Genomic DNA, 15,014 nt, shown 5'->3' with positions numbered 1-15,014 from the left:
TGTCGACAAATGTTTTGAAATATTAATGAACTGACATCTCTAAGTGCTTGCATTTGGGTAGTAGTTTGCAGATCGTCATGTACTTTTTAAGTATATTTCATGCTTCTAGGGGAGGAAAGGTGAATTGCAAAGAGCCAGGATCTTGAGTCAGATGTGAACTGAACACTCTCCTGCACCACTTCCTATAGTATATGTATCACTGCCATCGAGTCGACTCCGACTCATAGTGACCCTCTACAACAGAACAGAACCGCCCCACAGGGTTTCCAAGGCTGTAATCTTTACAGAAGCAGACTGCCACATTCTTCTCCCACGGAGTGGCTGGTGGATTCGAACCCACAACCTTTCAGTTAGCAGCTGAGTGCTTGACCACTGTGCCACCAGGGCTTCAAATCACCTTCTCTGAGCCTGAGTTTCCTCATCTGGAAAAGGATGATAGTAACATTTGCTGTTTTTGCTCTGGAGGTCTTGTCAATACTGTGTGTGAAAAGGCTTTGTGAAGGGTTCTACAGATCTAAATTTTTATTATTAGCATGGAGACACATTTTTATAGGTACAGAACATGAACATATATGACGAAGAAGGCCAAGAAGTGCTGTATGTCGTAGGCCCACAAACTGGAATTTAACCCAAAATTTCCATTTATATATTCACCTCCATTCACTGAAATGTTTGGCTACTGACACGAGAGATTCACACTTGGCCATAACGGAGCCAAGAGTTCAGGGGTCTTGTGCCAGAAAGAAAACATAGAAGAGTAAATTCACAAGCATTTCCGTACAAAGGGAGCTGCACAGACAGAAGTCAACCATCAAGACAGCCTTGGTTCAGACATTCTGAAGTCGTTTCTAAGGTTTAAATGGATCTAAACGTCCAGTTACGGTTGTGGTATTAATCCTTCAAGCAAAAGTCAAGCTTCAGTGTCAAACCAACCAAAACCAAACCCACTGCCGTCGAGTGGATTCTGACTCACAGCAACCCCATAGGGTTTCCACGGCTGTAAATCTCTACGGAAGCAGACTGCCACCTCTTTCTCCTGCAGAGCCACTAGTGGTTTCCAACTGCCGACCTTTCAGTTAGCAGTTGAGTGCTTTAACTGCTGTGGCAGCAGGGCTCCTTTCAGTGCCAGAACTACACCTAAGAACATCTGGGGACATCTGATGGACTTCGGAAGCACGCGGCCAGCATGCAGAGCTGTTATCCTGGGGAGGCGTGCAGCCAGGGAGGCCGTGATGATAACTGAACTCTGGCTAGGGCAGCAGGGAGGCAGGCACACCCAGAGGGGTGAGGACACGCAGCAGCCCCAGCAAAAATGTCTGACGGTGAATGGTTACGTGAAAGGCAGTACTACTGGTCCTTTTACAGACTGACTCAGGCAGGAACCAGAAACGATTTTGCTGCAAATTCTCTGCCATCCTGGATCTCCCCTTACTCTGCTGCTTTTTCCCATCCTTCCCCGGCCCCACCACACACATTGGAAAAAAGAGCCCCATCATCCTGTCAAGGACTCACTTGTTCAACAGAGGCAGCTGCAGCAGAACTAGGATTTTGCTGATGGCAAATGTATCACATCTCATTATAAAGGATGTTCTATTTATTCCCTCCTGAAATGTCACTAGCAAAGCCAAATATGCGTCTGAGCAGGAATATGACGGAGGACATACACGCTGCAGAGCAGGCTTCTGAGCCCGACTCTTGCCCTGACTGGCTCTGCACGTCCTCACGTCCCTTAATCTCCGTATCACGCAGAACACACTGACGAAGGCTAGGACAACGCGTCCCCATCCGTATCAACTCTACGGGAGACTGGAAGGATTCATGATTTCATGGGCTAGATTTCACTAAGGAGAGTCAGCCACCATATTCAGATTCTGGGTGGAGTACCAGTTTGTTTTCTTTTATACTACAACAAGTGCCTAAAATATAAAAAGGTTACAACTTCTACATCTGAAAGGATTTTTAATATTTGGATAATATTCCATCATATGGATATTTCTTAAATAATGTGACTACCTCCTATTTCTGAAGTTTAGCTTAGTTCCAACTTTTTATCACTAAAATGAACATCCTTACATATAAATCTTTGCCTGCAGTCTAGAATTTAATTTTGTCTACTGCTCAGTGTGAATACATCTGTAAAGCCTTTACACTGTAAACTCAATGAAGGCAGAACCTACATGTGATGTATTTTTTGTTTACCCTACAGGGCTATATATATAAAACATATGCCCCAAAATTATTGGCTGATTGATATATATTCTCTTAGCTTTGGCTTAGGGGGAAAAAAAGTTCAATGATAATTCACTCAAGTTCAAAGATAATTACTTTCTGCACTTAAAATTTTCTCACCCATTCATTCGTCAGCCCATCCGCCCAGGCATTTTATTGATCACCTACCACAGGCCAGGCATTATAGTATATACTGAGGATTACAGACACATAAGACAAGCACAGCAAGTGTATAACAGCACTTGAAATCTTTCCATCTGCTAATAACTCTTCAAGTGACACATTAAGGGATAGACAAATAAGAAGGGATGCTTCTACGGCCTCATTTCTCACATGGGAACAACTCTCAGCCTGTCCCTCCCCCTAAGGGGAAAGATGCTAATCTGAGTGAACAGAGTCCAGGGCATTCATGGGGCAACGCTTTGCTGGTAGGTGACATTTCTGTGCCTTGCAAATCCTTGCTCTTCTCATTCGCTTCCTCTTCTAGGTGGCTGGGTATGCCTTTCAGCACCTGCCATATCTCTAGGCTCCAGATAGGATGCTAGTCTCAACCTTTAGAGTTTGGATGGCTGTGGGAGATACAGGAAGACACCCCCATTGAGGACCATGTGTTCCCATTTGACCTTTCACCAAAGTGCTGCTTTTAGAGGTGGAGTCCAGGCACTTTTGCAGCTCTTTACAAATGGTATTTCAGTTCCCATTTTGCTACTGTTTCTTCTAAGTGCCATCTCACTGATATTTTGAGCAGGATAATTCTTTCTTGCAGGGAGCTGTCCTGTGCACCCATTAGATACCAGTAGCACCTTCGCCTCTCTGCCCCTGCGGGGCAAACGATCCCTGCCTCCCCTCCCCCTGCAATGAGAACCACTGCTCTAGGAACGAAGGTGGCTGAAAAGCAGGCTGAGGCATTCCTCAGCACACCAAAACCTCACCTCCAACAACAGGGTTCTTCCTCTGCTACACAAAATTACGCTTTGCATAACTTTCGATGATAAAACTCTTATGTGCTGAGTCACAAAGAAGAAACGTCATGACTTCTGTCCTTCTGTATTCAGTGGAACACGGTGCTGGGTACACCAGGACCCGAAGCCCCGCGAGCACAGAGGCCATGGCTGTCTGAAGGTCACATGCTGGGTTCCTAACATAGTATGTGGCTGGCCTTACAAATATTCGTTTAATGAATGAATGAACGAATAAAAATATATGTCTGATTCATTTCAGGAATAAAGGGATATTAGGTATGTGTGTGTGTGTCACTGAATCAGCAAATGTTACTAAATCATAACAAAGAAGCTTACTTCCTCGAAGTTCAAAAATCTCCCCAATCAACATGAAACATGGTTCAGCCAAGGCGTCCTTCTTCCCATCCACGTCATCGCCATAATCTGACAGGTCACTGTCCTCCTCTGTCTCCTCCTGGGGGTGTGCAAAGTCACAGGAATCAAACCGCTTACCCAAGAAAACAGGCAGAGTTGTTCTCCTTCTTCAAAAGTAAATTCCAAACAAAGTAAGTAATTTTTTTAAAAAAATGGAAAAAAAAAGTAAATTCCAAACTCCTTGCTCCTATTTTAGCCTCACATAACCCTTCAGCTTTCCCACATGCAGAAATCTATTTTCAACATGGAGGACAGAATGCATCTAACCTGAGGGAAAAGCTTGATTCAAAAGCCTGATTCAAACTTTAAAATAAGCCAATTTTAAAAACTCTGTCATTATATTAACCAGTGAATTAATAGATGATAAATTTGTTTTCTAATCATCTTACGTTTAAAAGGCTTTGTAACTTAAATGATTTTAAATTCACTGTTTTTTTTAAGCATGTGCATTTGAAAGCAATTTAGCTATTTTCAAAGTTCTGACTCAAGCTTTTTTATTCAGCACTTCAGCTAGTCTCACTTCCTGATCTGCATGGTTCAGTTCAGAACGGACGATGTGCCAGGCACCAAGCTGGCGCAAACGAGTGTGATGTGGACCCAGACTTTCAGTGGTCCACGACTACCTGGCAGACTCACAAACACACAAGCAGCTGCTGTGACCAGGCAGAAGGGAGGGCTACCACTGAGGTGGAAACACGAGGCTGTGGAAGGGCCGCTGAGGAAAGTCGTGCGAATGTCTGTATCAGGTAAAGCTGGCGCGGCGGCACCGAGAACAGAGGGCCCTGACAAGACTCTGGGGGGAGGCTATACTGGGTGAGCTGAGGAAAGGCTTAAGGAGAAGTCACAGAAGCAGGAGGAGAGCTCTGAAAACACACAGAAGCCCAGCTCCATCGAACGCTTCAAAGAGGTTGAGGAAGGCGAGGGCTGAGAGGAAACCACTGGACGTGGCCGCGGGCGCTCAGCTTCAAGAAGTGATCTCAGCAGTGACTGGGCCATAATGTAAACCCCAAGGGGTTCAGGGAGAAATAGGGATAAAGGAGGTAAGCAGCCACGGCATGGATGGCCATGAAACCAAAGACATGGGACAGAAGCTTGGCAGGGAAGCTGGTTTACCATCGACCTGAACGTAGGTGTGAGCATGTTATGTGGTCTACACTGATTTCTCCCCCAGCCCAGGGTGCAGGAAAGTAGGAAGCTCCTTTTCATCTCCATCTATCCAAACTCATTAAACTAATCCTGTTGAAGAATGCGAGTAAGGGCAGTGGCATTTGGGAATGGACTAAGAAGACGCCAAATTTTGGAGACGTTCTTGTGAAATTTGCTAGAGAGCAAAGAAAGGAGCTCCAGTGACTTAAATTAATTTGGCCTGAAGCCCAAAATAAAAGATCACAAACATCTGAAGTCTCTCTTGAGTCACTGTTTTACCTATAGCCATAATTGCTACAGTCATCTTGCTTCAAAAACATTCCACGGCTCACCATTCCCAAAGGATGGAGTCTGAACTCCTCAGCATGGCATTCCAGGCCTTCGACGACTCCGCCCCTTCCTTCTACCCTTGGCCTCATCTTCCATCAGACACCACAGAAGTCCTCCCTCTGCTCAAACGACATACTGACTGTTCCAAACACACCCTTCTGATCCCTGAACCTCAATCCTGGCTGCTACTCGTCCATAAAAAGCATCCTCACCCTGCTTCCTCATCCCAGGGGTGCTCTCTCCTAGGGGGGGCTCCTACTTGTCCGTAAAGAGTGTCCTCACCCTGCTTCCTCATCCCAGGGGTGCTCTCTCCTAGGGGGGCTCCTACTCGTCCATAAAGCGTGTCCTCACCCTGCTTCCCCACCCCAGGGGTGCTCTCTCCTAGGGGCCTCCTACTCATCTGTAAAGAGTGTCTTCACCCTGCTTCCCCACCTCAAGGGTGCTCTCTCCTAGGGGGGCTCCTACGCGTCCGTAAAGAGTATTCTCACCCTGCCTCCTCATCCCAGGGGTTCTTTCTCTTAGAGGGGCTCCTACAGAACTCCCCGTTTCACCTTCCCACCTTCCTACCAAGCCTTTCACTGCTGTATCTTATCTCTTCCAAGTGGCTTGTGGGGAGGACAAGCAGGTGCCCCAAAATAGGACAGTGATAATCACTGAAAATAGACATATTTGCTTTTTTCCCCCATTAGTAGCATTCTTTCAACAAATCTGTTACTTCAAACAGCCTTCAAAAAGACATCCAGTAAAATATATTACAAAATTGGCACAACCTTTAAATGACTCACCTCCTGGTGGGAGAAAAAGTCACGAGGAAGTCTCTCCAAAAATGAGGCTAATGAAAAAGTGGGTTTTTTCCCCTGCACGTCAATGACCTTGAGGTAGTCAGGAGAAGGGCTCAAAAAGGCATAAAGTGCTTCACTCTGACACAGCCTTTCATCTGAAAGTAGATTCTGTGAAAGAAAGAGGATTAATCATCCCTCAGTAGGAACGTATCCATGCTCGCAGGAGCCACTACAAGTAAACGCACCAAAACCCAAAACCAAACCTGCTACCGTCAAGTCGATTCCGACTCAGAGTGACCCTAGAGGACAGAGTAGAACTGTCCCGTAGGGTTTTCAAGGAGTGGCTGGTGGATTCCAACTGCCGACCTTTTGGTTAGCAGCCGTAGCTCTTAACCACTGTGCGACCAGGGCTCCAAGTATAGGCAAACAAGGTAGAATTGACTGTGTTGGGGCATTTACTTTCATCATAATTCTGAACCTAAAATCGTTTTCTTTTCCCCTGAAATAAAACATATAGGATCAACTCTCAAAGATTTTAATGGCAAACAGTCCTCTCCAGGTTAACTGACAGTGTCCTAACCACTCTGCTTGTGGGGAGTATTGTACAGACAACAGAACTCACTCCAGTTTGAACAATTCTTACTTGTTCCAGTTCATGCAATAAAAAAATTCTTACTTTGCACACAGCTTACCTCCCAGGGGCACCACCTTTGAAAGTCAACTTAACTTTCACTCATTTATGTCTGAACAACTTAACTTTTGCACATCCCACATGGACACCACTAAACCACCCTTTCATGGCTACGATCAGGCTATGTACATCAGCTGAAAAAAGAACGCTGAGTTATCACATGGTGACTGCCTGCAGGACACAGTTTAACTTCACTGTGCTGCCACTTTCCAAGAAGTGCTTGTTTACATAATTATACAACTGCTGTTATTGGCCCATAAACTGAAAATTTCCTAAAGTTCTGTATATGCTTATCTAGCCTTAGAAGTGAAGAAAGGAGAACATAAATCAAGTTTGTTTACGTACAAGCAACTGCTAGGGTAAGACAGTGAGATTAACAATGTGACCCTGGAATGTTTTGGTGCCTAGCATTCTAAGAGCGCAGGAACAAATAAACCAATGGGAACTTGCTCCCCACTTAGGATGTAACCCCCTTGGGGGAAACGGAACAGCAAGCAGCAGCCTCCACTGCTGATGACGTAAGCTGAGGTGGTAGTGAAGTTCTAGCCCCACAAGTTCACATCCTATTTGTTCAGACAAAGACTGAAGTCTGACTAACCCTAAGACCCTGTCTACAACTAGCAACCTTGAGAGGGCCTGGTACTGCTACTCAGGGACCAGGGATCCAGGGACAGTGCCAGCTTCATGCCATGCAGCAGAGTGGTCTGACAGTGGGCAGGTCCTGCCTCAGGGGATCAGGGATCCAAGGACAGTACCAGCTTCATGACATACAGCAGAGTGGTCTGACTGCAGGCAGGTCCTGCCTCAGGGGACCGGGGATCCAGGGACAGCGCCAGCTTCATGCCCTGCCGCAGAGTGGTCTGACTGCAGGCAGGTCCTGCCTCAGGGGATCAGGGATCCAAGGACAGTACCAGCTTCATGACATACAGCAGAGTGGTCTGACCGCAGGCAGGTCCTGCCTCAGGGGACCAGGGATCCAGGGACAGTGCCAGCTTCATGCCCTGCCGCAGAGTGGTCTGACCGCAGGCAGGTCCTGCCTCAGGTGTCGGGAAGGAAGTTAAGGGGGATGGGCAGTCAGGGCCACTACTGCCTTCCCTGTCCCCTGTCCCCAATCAACAGGCCTTTACTCTTTCTTCAGAATTTTAAATCTTCGGTTCAACAGGGTACACCACACACCAACATTATTTTATAAAATAGTAGAAAATCATACTAATGATAAGTCTCAAACTTAATATGACCAATACAAATAAATCATTAAGGGTGACAAATCTTTGGCATAAATTATATTCTATTATGAAGGAAAGTAAAATTAAATATGCAAGAAATATTAGAAATATATCATCAAAGATAATGTCTAAGAAACAAGAAATAACTGGGATTCTATAACTTTTAAGCTGAGGTACATGAGGTCACCACGTGACAGAGTCATCTCAAAGACAGCAAACAACGAAAAAACATTCAATGGAATCCTTCTCTGGATGGTCTTATGGCCCTAATAATATCTGCCTTACAGACTAACCATTTTGCATCTTGCTCTTCCTGCTGTAGTCCGTGGGTTGATATTTCTGAAACTGCATTCAGTCTGCTCGGTAGCCTAGCTATATATACGAAATGGTTAGCACTTTCAAATAAAGTCTTTGACAAGATGAAAAACAATTTAAGCTATGATTTCCTCTGACTTAAAATCTTTTGGATTAAAAGACATATGGCCACATGAGATCAGTTTCCCGGGATGTAGTGCAGATCTCCTGCCCTTAGCCACGCCTACACCACCTACCAGCAGTGCTCCAGAGTACACGATTCTCTTGGCACAACAGCAGAACTCACTAACCCATTTCCATCCCCACAGTCCAGTGAGGCACATACAAAACTCCCTCTGCATCCCCGCAAGTGCGGAACTTAAGCACCATTTCTACAGCACATCGGGCAAATTGTCAGAAGGGCTGGGAGGGCCAAACTGAGACCCTCCCACGGTCTGGAAGAAAACCAAAGAATCAGCCAGAGGATTTCAAAGCTGAATACCTGGGGGCTTAGTGCTGTAATAACACATATTACAACACTAAGGAAGGGGCAAAGGGGGCAAATCCCACCTTCACTGCTACCTTCGTGGCAAAGATCAGCACGCATCCAATTCCCACCCAGAAACGGATCCAGTCCTCACCTTCCCCCAGCTCCATACCCTCCACTACACTTGTAGCCAGCCACCTGCGGCACACTATCTCATCTCTGGCTGCCCTGAACCAGAACAAAACAAACAAGCTAGAAGGATTCTGTCCTTCAAATCAACTGCCTGTTAGCCCTTCCCGAATTAGCCACCCCAAGCGAAGGCAGAGTCCACAAGTTAGACGGACTGTGTCCTTCCAACTGCCAAATAGGCAGATCCAGGCCCCTGCTGGCTTTCATTTTCCCCCGTGGGTTCGTTAATTCTCTAGAAAGGCTCACAGAATTCCTGCAGACTGCCTATACTTGCAGTTACCTATTTATTATAATCAGAAAAGATACAAATGAAGAGACTCATCACGTGAGGATGCTTCAGGTGGGGGTCCTGGCAGGGGGCTTCCATTGTTCCCAGGGATGCACTACCCTCCCAAAAGCAGATGTTCTTACCAATCTAAACTTCCATGCTCAAAGCCTGTTACTGGTTTCATTGCGTAGTCATGATCCACTGAATCACTGAATGAGCGTGATTGAGTTATGGCCCCTCCTTTCCTGAGGTGAGCTGCCAGGTGCAGTCTGAGCAGCCCCCACTCGTTTGCACAAATTTATGTGTTGCCTAGTTGTCTTAGAAGACAAAGATGTCTCTATTGCTGAGGAATTCCAAGGGCTTTCAGGAACCAAAGACAAAGGCCACATCGAGTTCTTTGTTCCACACATAATCATGTCACAAACAAGACCTTAAAGTCATTTGAATGATTTAACCACCAGTATATGCTAAGTGCATTTAGTATTTCCTAGACATTCTGAATCAGCAACATTGGTAATATTATGGTCTTAAATTCTCTCTCAGAAAAATATTTAAATATTAATGATCTTCTACCCTGTTCTGCCATAATAAAGCTCAGAAAGTTTTTCTAAGGTTCAATTATTTTATTTCTTAAGGGAAAGTATTTTATATATTCACACACACACACACGAATACATGAGCGAATGAAAGACAAGAGAGACTAACACTTTCTAGGCAACTTTGGCTTAAGTGTATCATTTTTAATTATGACCTATACTTCTGATTCAATGGTTATATTTTAAAGATATCTATTAAAAATTTGTCAACATCCATTATTAAAAGTCTCAGTACTTCTAGCCACTACTGCATAGGCAAAACGTGTGTTACAAGGCAAAGTTTGATGGCTCTGAGAACTCTAAGGGCTTCAGGGTCCATGGTCTGAGTGACTCAGCTATACCTGGGATACAGATGGCCCAGCTAAGGAAAATGTAAATAGTGACTGCAACTGCGAACAGCCTTCCCTTGGCCAGCTTTTTCCTTTAAAAACAAAACAAGAAAAACATAGTAAAGGAAAACAATAAAGTGTTTAGAGGAAATTAGGAGAATATCTTCAGGACCTTGGAGTAGGCAAAGATTTCTTAACAGGCAAAAAAGGTATTAACCATAAAAGAAAAAAAATTAATAAACTGGACTAAATTAAACTGGAGAATTTCTATTCATTAAAAGAAACTGTTAAGAGAGTGAAAAGGCGCTCTACAGAGAGAGACAGAAGATATTCATAACTCGTATGGTTTGACAAGGAGCTTATACCCAAAAGACAAACTGAACCGCACATCACTATGGAAAATACAAGTAATACAATAGAGAAGGAGATGCGGTCTGAGCAGCCGCTTCACCAGAGAAACTCTCCAAATGGCCAATAAACACACGGGAGGGTGCTCAACCTCATTAGCCACTAAAACAAACAAACCCGTTGCCGTCGAGTCGATTCCGACTCACAGTGACCCTATGGGACAGAGCAGTGCTGCCCCACAGGGCTTCCAAGGAGAGGCTAGTGTTGAACTGCCGACCTTTTGGTTAGCAGCCAAGTTCTTAAGTACTGGGCCACCAGGGCCCCAGTGAAATGCAAATCAAATTAAAATCACAACGAGATACTCTACCCACCAGAACGACTAAGAAGAAGATAAGTGTTGGTTGAGGATGTGGAGCAATGAGAACCTGTAAACACTGCTGGCGAGACTGTAAACATTTCCAGAACCACCTGGGCAGCGTGTGCTAAAGGTGAACACACGCCTATCGTACAACCCAGCAATCCCACCCCCTAGGTGTACACTCAACATGTATTCACCAAAACACAAGCACGAGAAGGTTTACAGACACGCTCTTCGTAACAGCCTCAAAACGGAAATTATCCAAATGCCCATCCACGGTAGAACAAAGAAACTGTAGCATATTCATAAAATGAAAAACCAACCCAACAAGGAAAATGAATGACCTACAACTCAACAAGCTGAAGGATGAATCTTGTGAACATAAATTGAGTGAAAGAAGTCGGACAGAAGAGTCCACATTGATGGAGTAGAAAAACAACGCAATGAACTGCTGCTGTGAGAAGTCGGACTGTGGCTACCTGTGGGGGGGCAGTGACGGGAAGGGAGCTGGAGGGTCCTGGCGATATTCTGTTTCTCGGACTAGCTGCATTTAGTTCATGAAAATGGAGAAAGCTGTATACTTATGTACACTTTTCGGTATGTACATTATATTTCAATAAAAAGTTAAAAAAAAAAAAAAAGACCAAGTATTTTAAGGATTCAGCATGAACCATGAGAACAGGAAACAAACCAGCAAGCTCTTAGGATGATGACAGTTTAACTCAACATAAATAATTTTTCCTCTCATAGCCAAAACTTTTCACTTGCTTACCTGTAAAAACTTATTTAATTGATTCTTTGACTTCTCCATAAACTTTTGATCAACAGATTTGAAAGGCAGCTTGCTAAGAGAAGGCAACTGGACTTTTTTTAAAGCAGGAAAACACTGTGGGAGGGAAAAATTAAATGTTAGTATTTTGAAATTATATTTTAATCTTTAAAAAAAAATCGCTATAATTGTTGTTGTTGTTAGGTGCCTTTGAGTCGGCTCTGACTCATAGCAACCCCACATATTAACAGAGTGAAACACTGCTCGGTCCTGCACCGTCCTCACAAGAATAGGTGTGTCTGAGCCCCCTGCTGAAGCCACTGTGGCAATCTATCTCGTAGAAGGTTGTCCTCTTTTTCCCTGACCCTCTACTGAAATGGAAACGGAAGACTGAAGAAGAACTGATGCATTTGAATTATGGTGTTGGCGAAGAGTACTGAATACACTATGGACTTCCAGAAAAATGAACAAATCTCTCTTGGAAGAAGTAAAGCCAGAATGCTCCTTAGAAGCGAGGATGGCAAGACTTTGTCTCACTTACTTTGGAGATGTTATCAGAAGGGACCAGTCCCTGGAGAAGGACTTCATGCTTGATAAAGTAGAGGGTCGTTATTATTAGAACACACCAAATCTCTTCCTCCTCTACTTGTTCCTTTGAGATTTAAAACCTGGAAACCTATCCATACTAATCAGGCTCAAAGAATCTGGAGAAACAGGACATTTGATAGGAAAAAGCCACAACTCATCCCAGGCCTACAAATGCCTGAAAGCTGGGAAATCATGAAAGTAGGCTGATAAGATGGGTTTACACAACACACAACTGCAGCACAAGACGGGAGACGTGAAAACCTGTGTTACAGGAAGAAAATATTTCTGTTACAACATGTTTTGCTTATAACATCTCTGTAAAAAGTTATCAAAGTTGGCAAAAGAAACAATGGCAAGAATAACTGGACTTGTAGCTATATTGATGCCTTCCAATCATAAATTAGATAATACAAATCTAACAATAATAATAGAATATATTACTCACGAGTAACGACAGGCCACCCTTTGTGGACGAAGTCCTGCCTGCCGCCAGGCGGTGCGCTGAAGGCTTGGCCTGTGTTATTTCACCCTTACAAGTCCTATGAGCTGGGGACTATTATCAAGCCTATTTTACACATGAGAAATTTAAAGCTCAGGATTAAAACCCAGGTCCATCTGACCTTATGCCAATGCCCACGAGACTCTGCCAGTCTGCCCCTAGACACTGAGAGGAGAATGCTCATTTCCAAACACTGGCCTTCATGAAGGCCCTGGGGCCACTTGAAATGTTTGCTGAAACGGACTGGTACTGAAAAGCAAACGGGCACACGGTGTGCTGCCACAGCTGTTAGTCTGTGGTCGTCAGTGCACAGAGGGTCACCGCAGCCCCCTGCCAGTCTGGCCGCAGCAAGGGACGACGGCACGCAATGAGCTCCAAGTAACAACAGTAACAAGTGCATCTAAGGGCTTTGGCGGTCGAAAAGGACAATGGAAAACTGGCCTTTCTATACAGGCCATCACGAGTACACCGGCATTCGCCCAGGAAGGCTGCAAGTCAGGACTCCAACTGAGGTAAAATTTTAGAGAAATGAAACAGGCAGTGAGAGCTGGAAGAGAAAGTTGAAATCGCCAGGGACCTGAAGGGTGCTTCCTGTCACAGATGTCCACAGGAAGGTTCTTTCAAAAGATGAAAACACACACGATAGGAACCAGACGAAGGTCAGGGAAGAGCCAGTAACGGCCCACAGATGAGGAGAGGATGACAACAGGGTGGTTAGACAGACACGGAATTTTACCAGGTTTGTTTCCTGCGTGCGTGCGTGTGCCCGTGTGCACACGCGCGCTTTATGTGAACGTTTGTTTCTTCTACTACTTCAGTGTAATTATTTTTTTTTACTTTCTAAGTACATTTTATTTCAAAATCTCCCCAAATTCCTTTTCCTCTTTCCTTCTGTTTTTAATCAGTAAGTTTAGACTGATGCTAAACTTTGGGTTCACAATGGATTGTCACAGGTTAAACAGCACGTCTTCCTGGAGTGTCAACGTTACTCAACAATTTTGGGAACATTTTACTCCTGTATACGATGAGCATTTTTCACACACTGCTGTGGTGACCAGCGTCTATTTGAGAAACACTGTAGTCCACAGTCAGTTTTGGCCACCATCTTTTTAAAAGGAGCTGAAGTTATACCATTCAGGAGTCAGTGATTAAAAGAGTTTAAAAATGCCCCTTGGAGACAAGGTTAAAGGAAATACAGATGTATCATTTTCAAAAGGAGGGTCTGAGGGGTGACCACAGGTTTACCAGTGTCAGTTCATTCTGGGCAACAGGAAAACAGACCTAAACTAAAGTGACTGAAGAACTTCTTAACTGCTGGGGTAAAGGGAAGTTACCTTCAACGGAAGGAGAGTTAGAGAAGATGCAGCTTCTCAGGAAAAGTGGGAAGAATAATGAATTGAAAGTAAGGTAATGGCATTCTAATTCTGGTTTGGCCACTGTGTCCTATGACAAGTCAATTAAGCTCTATGGGATCAGTTTCCCTCGTGTATCAGATAAAAGGATTGACCTACATTAGTGGCTTCTAAACGTTTTTAACAAAAACCAACATTAGGAAACACATTTTACATGACAACCCATAATCCACAGGCACACTTACACATCCATATATATAGTACATACACACATATACAATTGAAAGGTCACAGAACAGTTCTTACTGCCATTACCACCACACCACTACTAGTAATCTGCTACTAGTAATAACAGCCACCACCACAATAATGTTACCATGGGCCACACACTCTTTTAAACACTGCGTATACTTACTCCCTTGATTCTCACAAAGCCACGCATTAGGTGGGGCAGAAAACTGAAGTACAAAGTGACCGAGTGACAAGTCCCCAGCTGCACAGCTAGTAAGTGCACAGCTGGGATGCAAACGCCAACAATCTGGCTCTGGAGACTGGGTTTTGCACCGCCACCTTCTGCTGCTTCCCTGACTACACATGATGTTCCCCAATATATTCTGTTCTCTTTTCACTGGTGTAACCTATAACCGATTTCACCACTCACCGATGGGTCACATCTGGCAGCTTCAAAACCACTGGCCCCAGATGAACCCACAGGTCCCCACCAGCGCTGGAATTCTCTTGCAATTTATAGTGAGGATCAGACAATTATCTGTCCTCAAGGACCCAGGCCAGACCAGATGATCTATGAGTAAATTCCCAAATGTCAGGCTGAAAATGCCATTTTGCCATATCACCAAAAAAAGAAAAAGAAAAAGATTAATCAGTTTCCTGATCTGTAGTTTCCTTATCTGTAAAAGAGATACTGAATCTCTTCTTGCTCAGTCACTATAGACTCTTGTGTTCACAAGTATGCATACCTCACTAAGTTTCCGGTGTAAATTCTGAAACTCGCTGAGCCTTCTGGGGACTGTCCAGTTCTTAGCTCCAACTCCGCCAGCTTCTTGTAAGCTTACCATGACGAAGTAACAGGGCATCTGCTCGCCATTCTCTTCTGTAACCTTGAAAACACCAACAACAAAGAGCGGGGTGAGTCGATG

The 15,014-nt window shown here is 44.4% G+C and overlaps 1 protein-coding gene across 4 annotated transcripts in view; it reads right to left on the bottom strand.

The window, feature by feature from the left end:
• SNX25 (sorting nexin 25) overlaps positions 1-15,014 on the bottom strand; it is a 133,843-nt gene that overhangs the window by 13,685 nt on the left and 105,144 nt on the right. For all 4 annotated transcript variants that reach the window (XM_023737208.1, XM_023737207.1, XM_004382764.2 and 1 more), the window contains 4 exons: positions 14,835-14,975; positions 11,422-11,535; positions 5,867-6,031; positions 3,528-3,645 (listed from right to left, as the gene is read on the bottom strand). In XM_023737208.1, the coding sequence (XP_023592976.1) occupies positions 3,528-3,645; positions 5,867-6,031; positions 11,422-11,535; positions 14,835-14,975 (538 nt within the window). The remainder of the gene's footprint in view (positions 1-3,527; positions 3,646-5,866; positions 6,032-11,421; positions 11,536-14,834; positions 14,976-15,014) is intronic.

This window comes from Trichechus manatus, unplaced genomic scaffold (assembly GCF_000243295.1).
Source record: "Trichechus manatus latirostris isolate Lorelei unplaced genomic scaffold, TriManLat1.0 scaffold00099, whole genome shotgun sequence".
Lineage (NCBI taxonomy): Eukaryota > Metazoa > Chordata > Mammalia > Sirenia > Trichechidae > Trichechus > Trichechus manatus.
The sequence above is the reverse complement of the archived record's forward strand: the minus strand, read 5'-3'. Positions and strand labels throughout refer to the sequence as shown.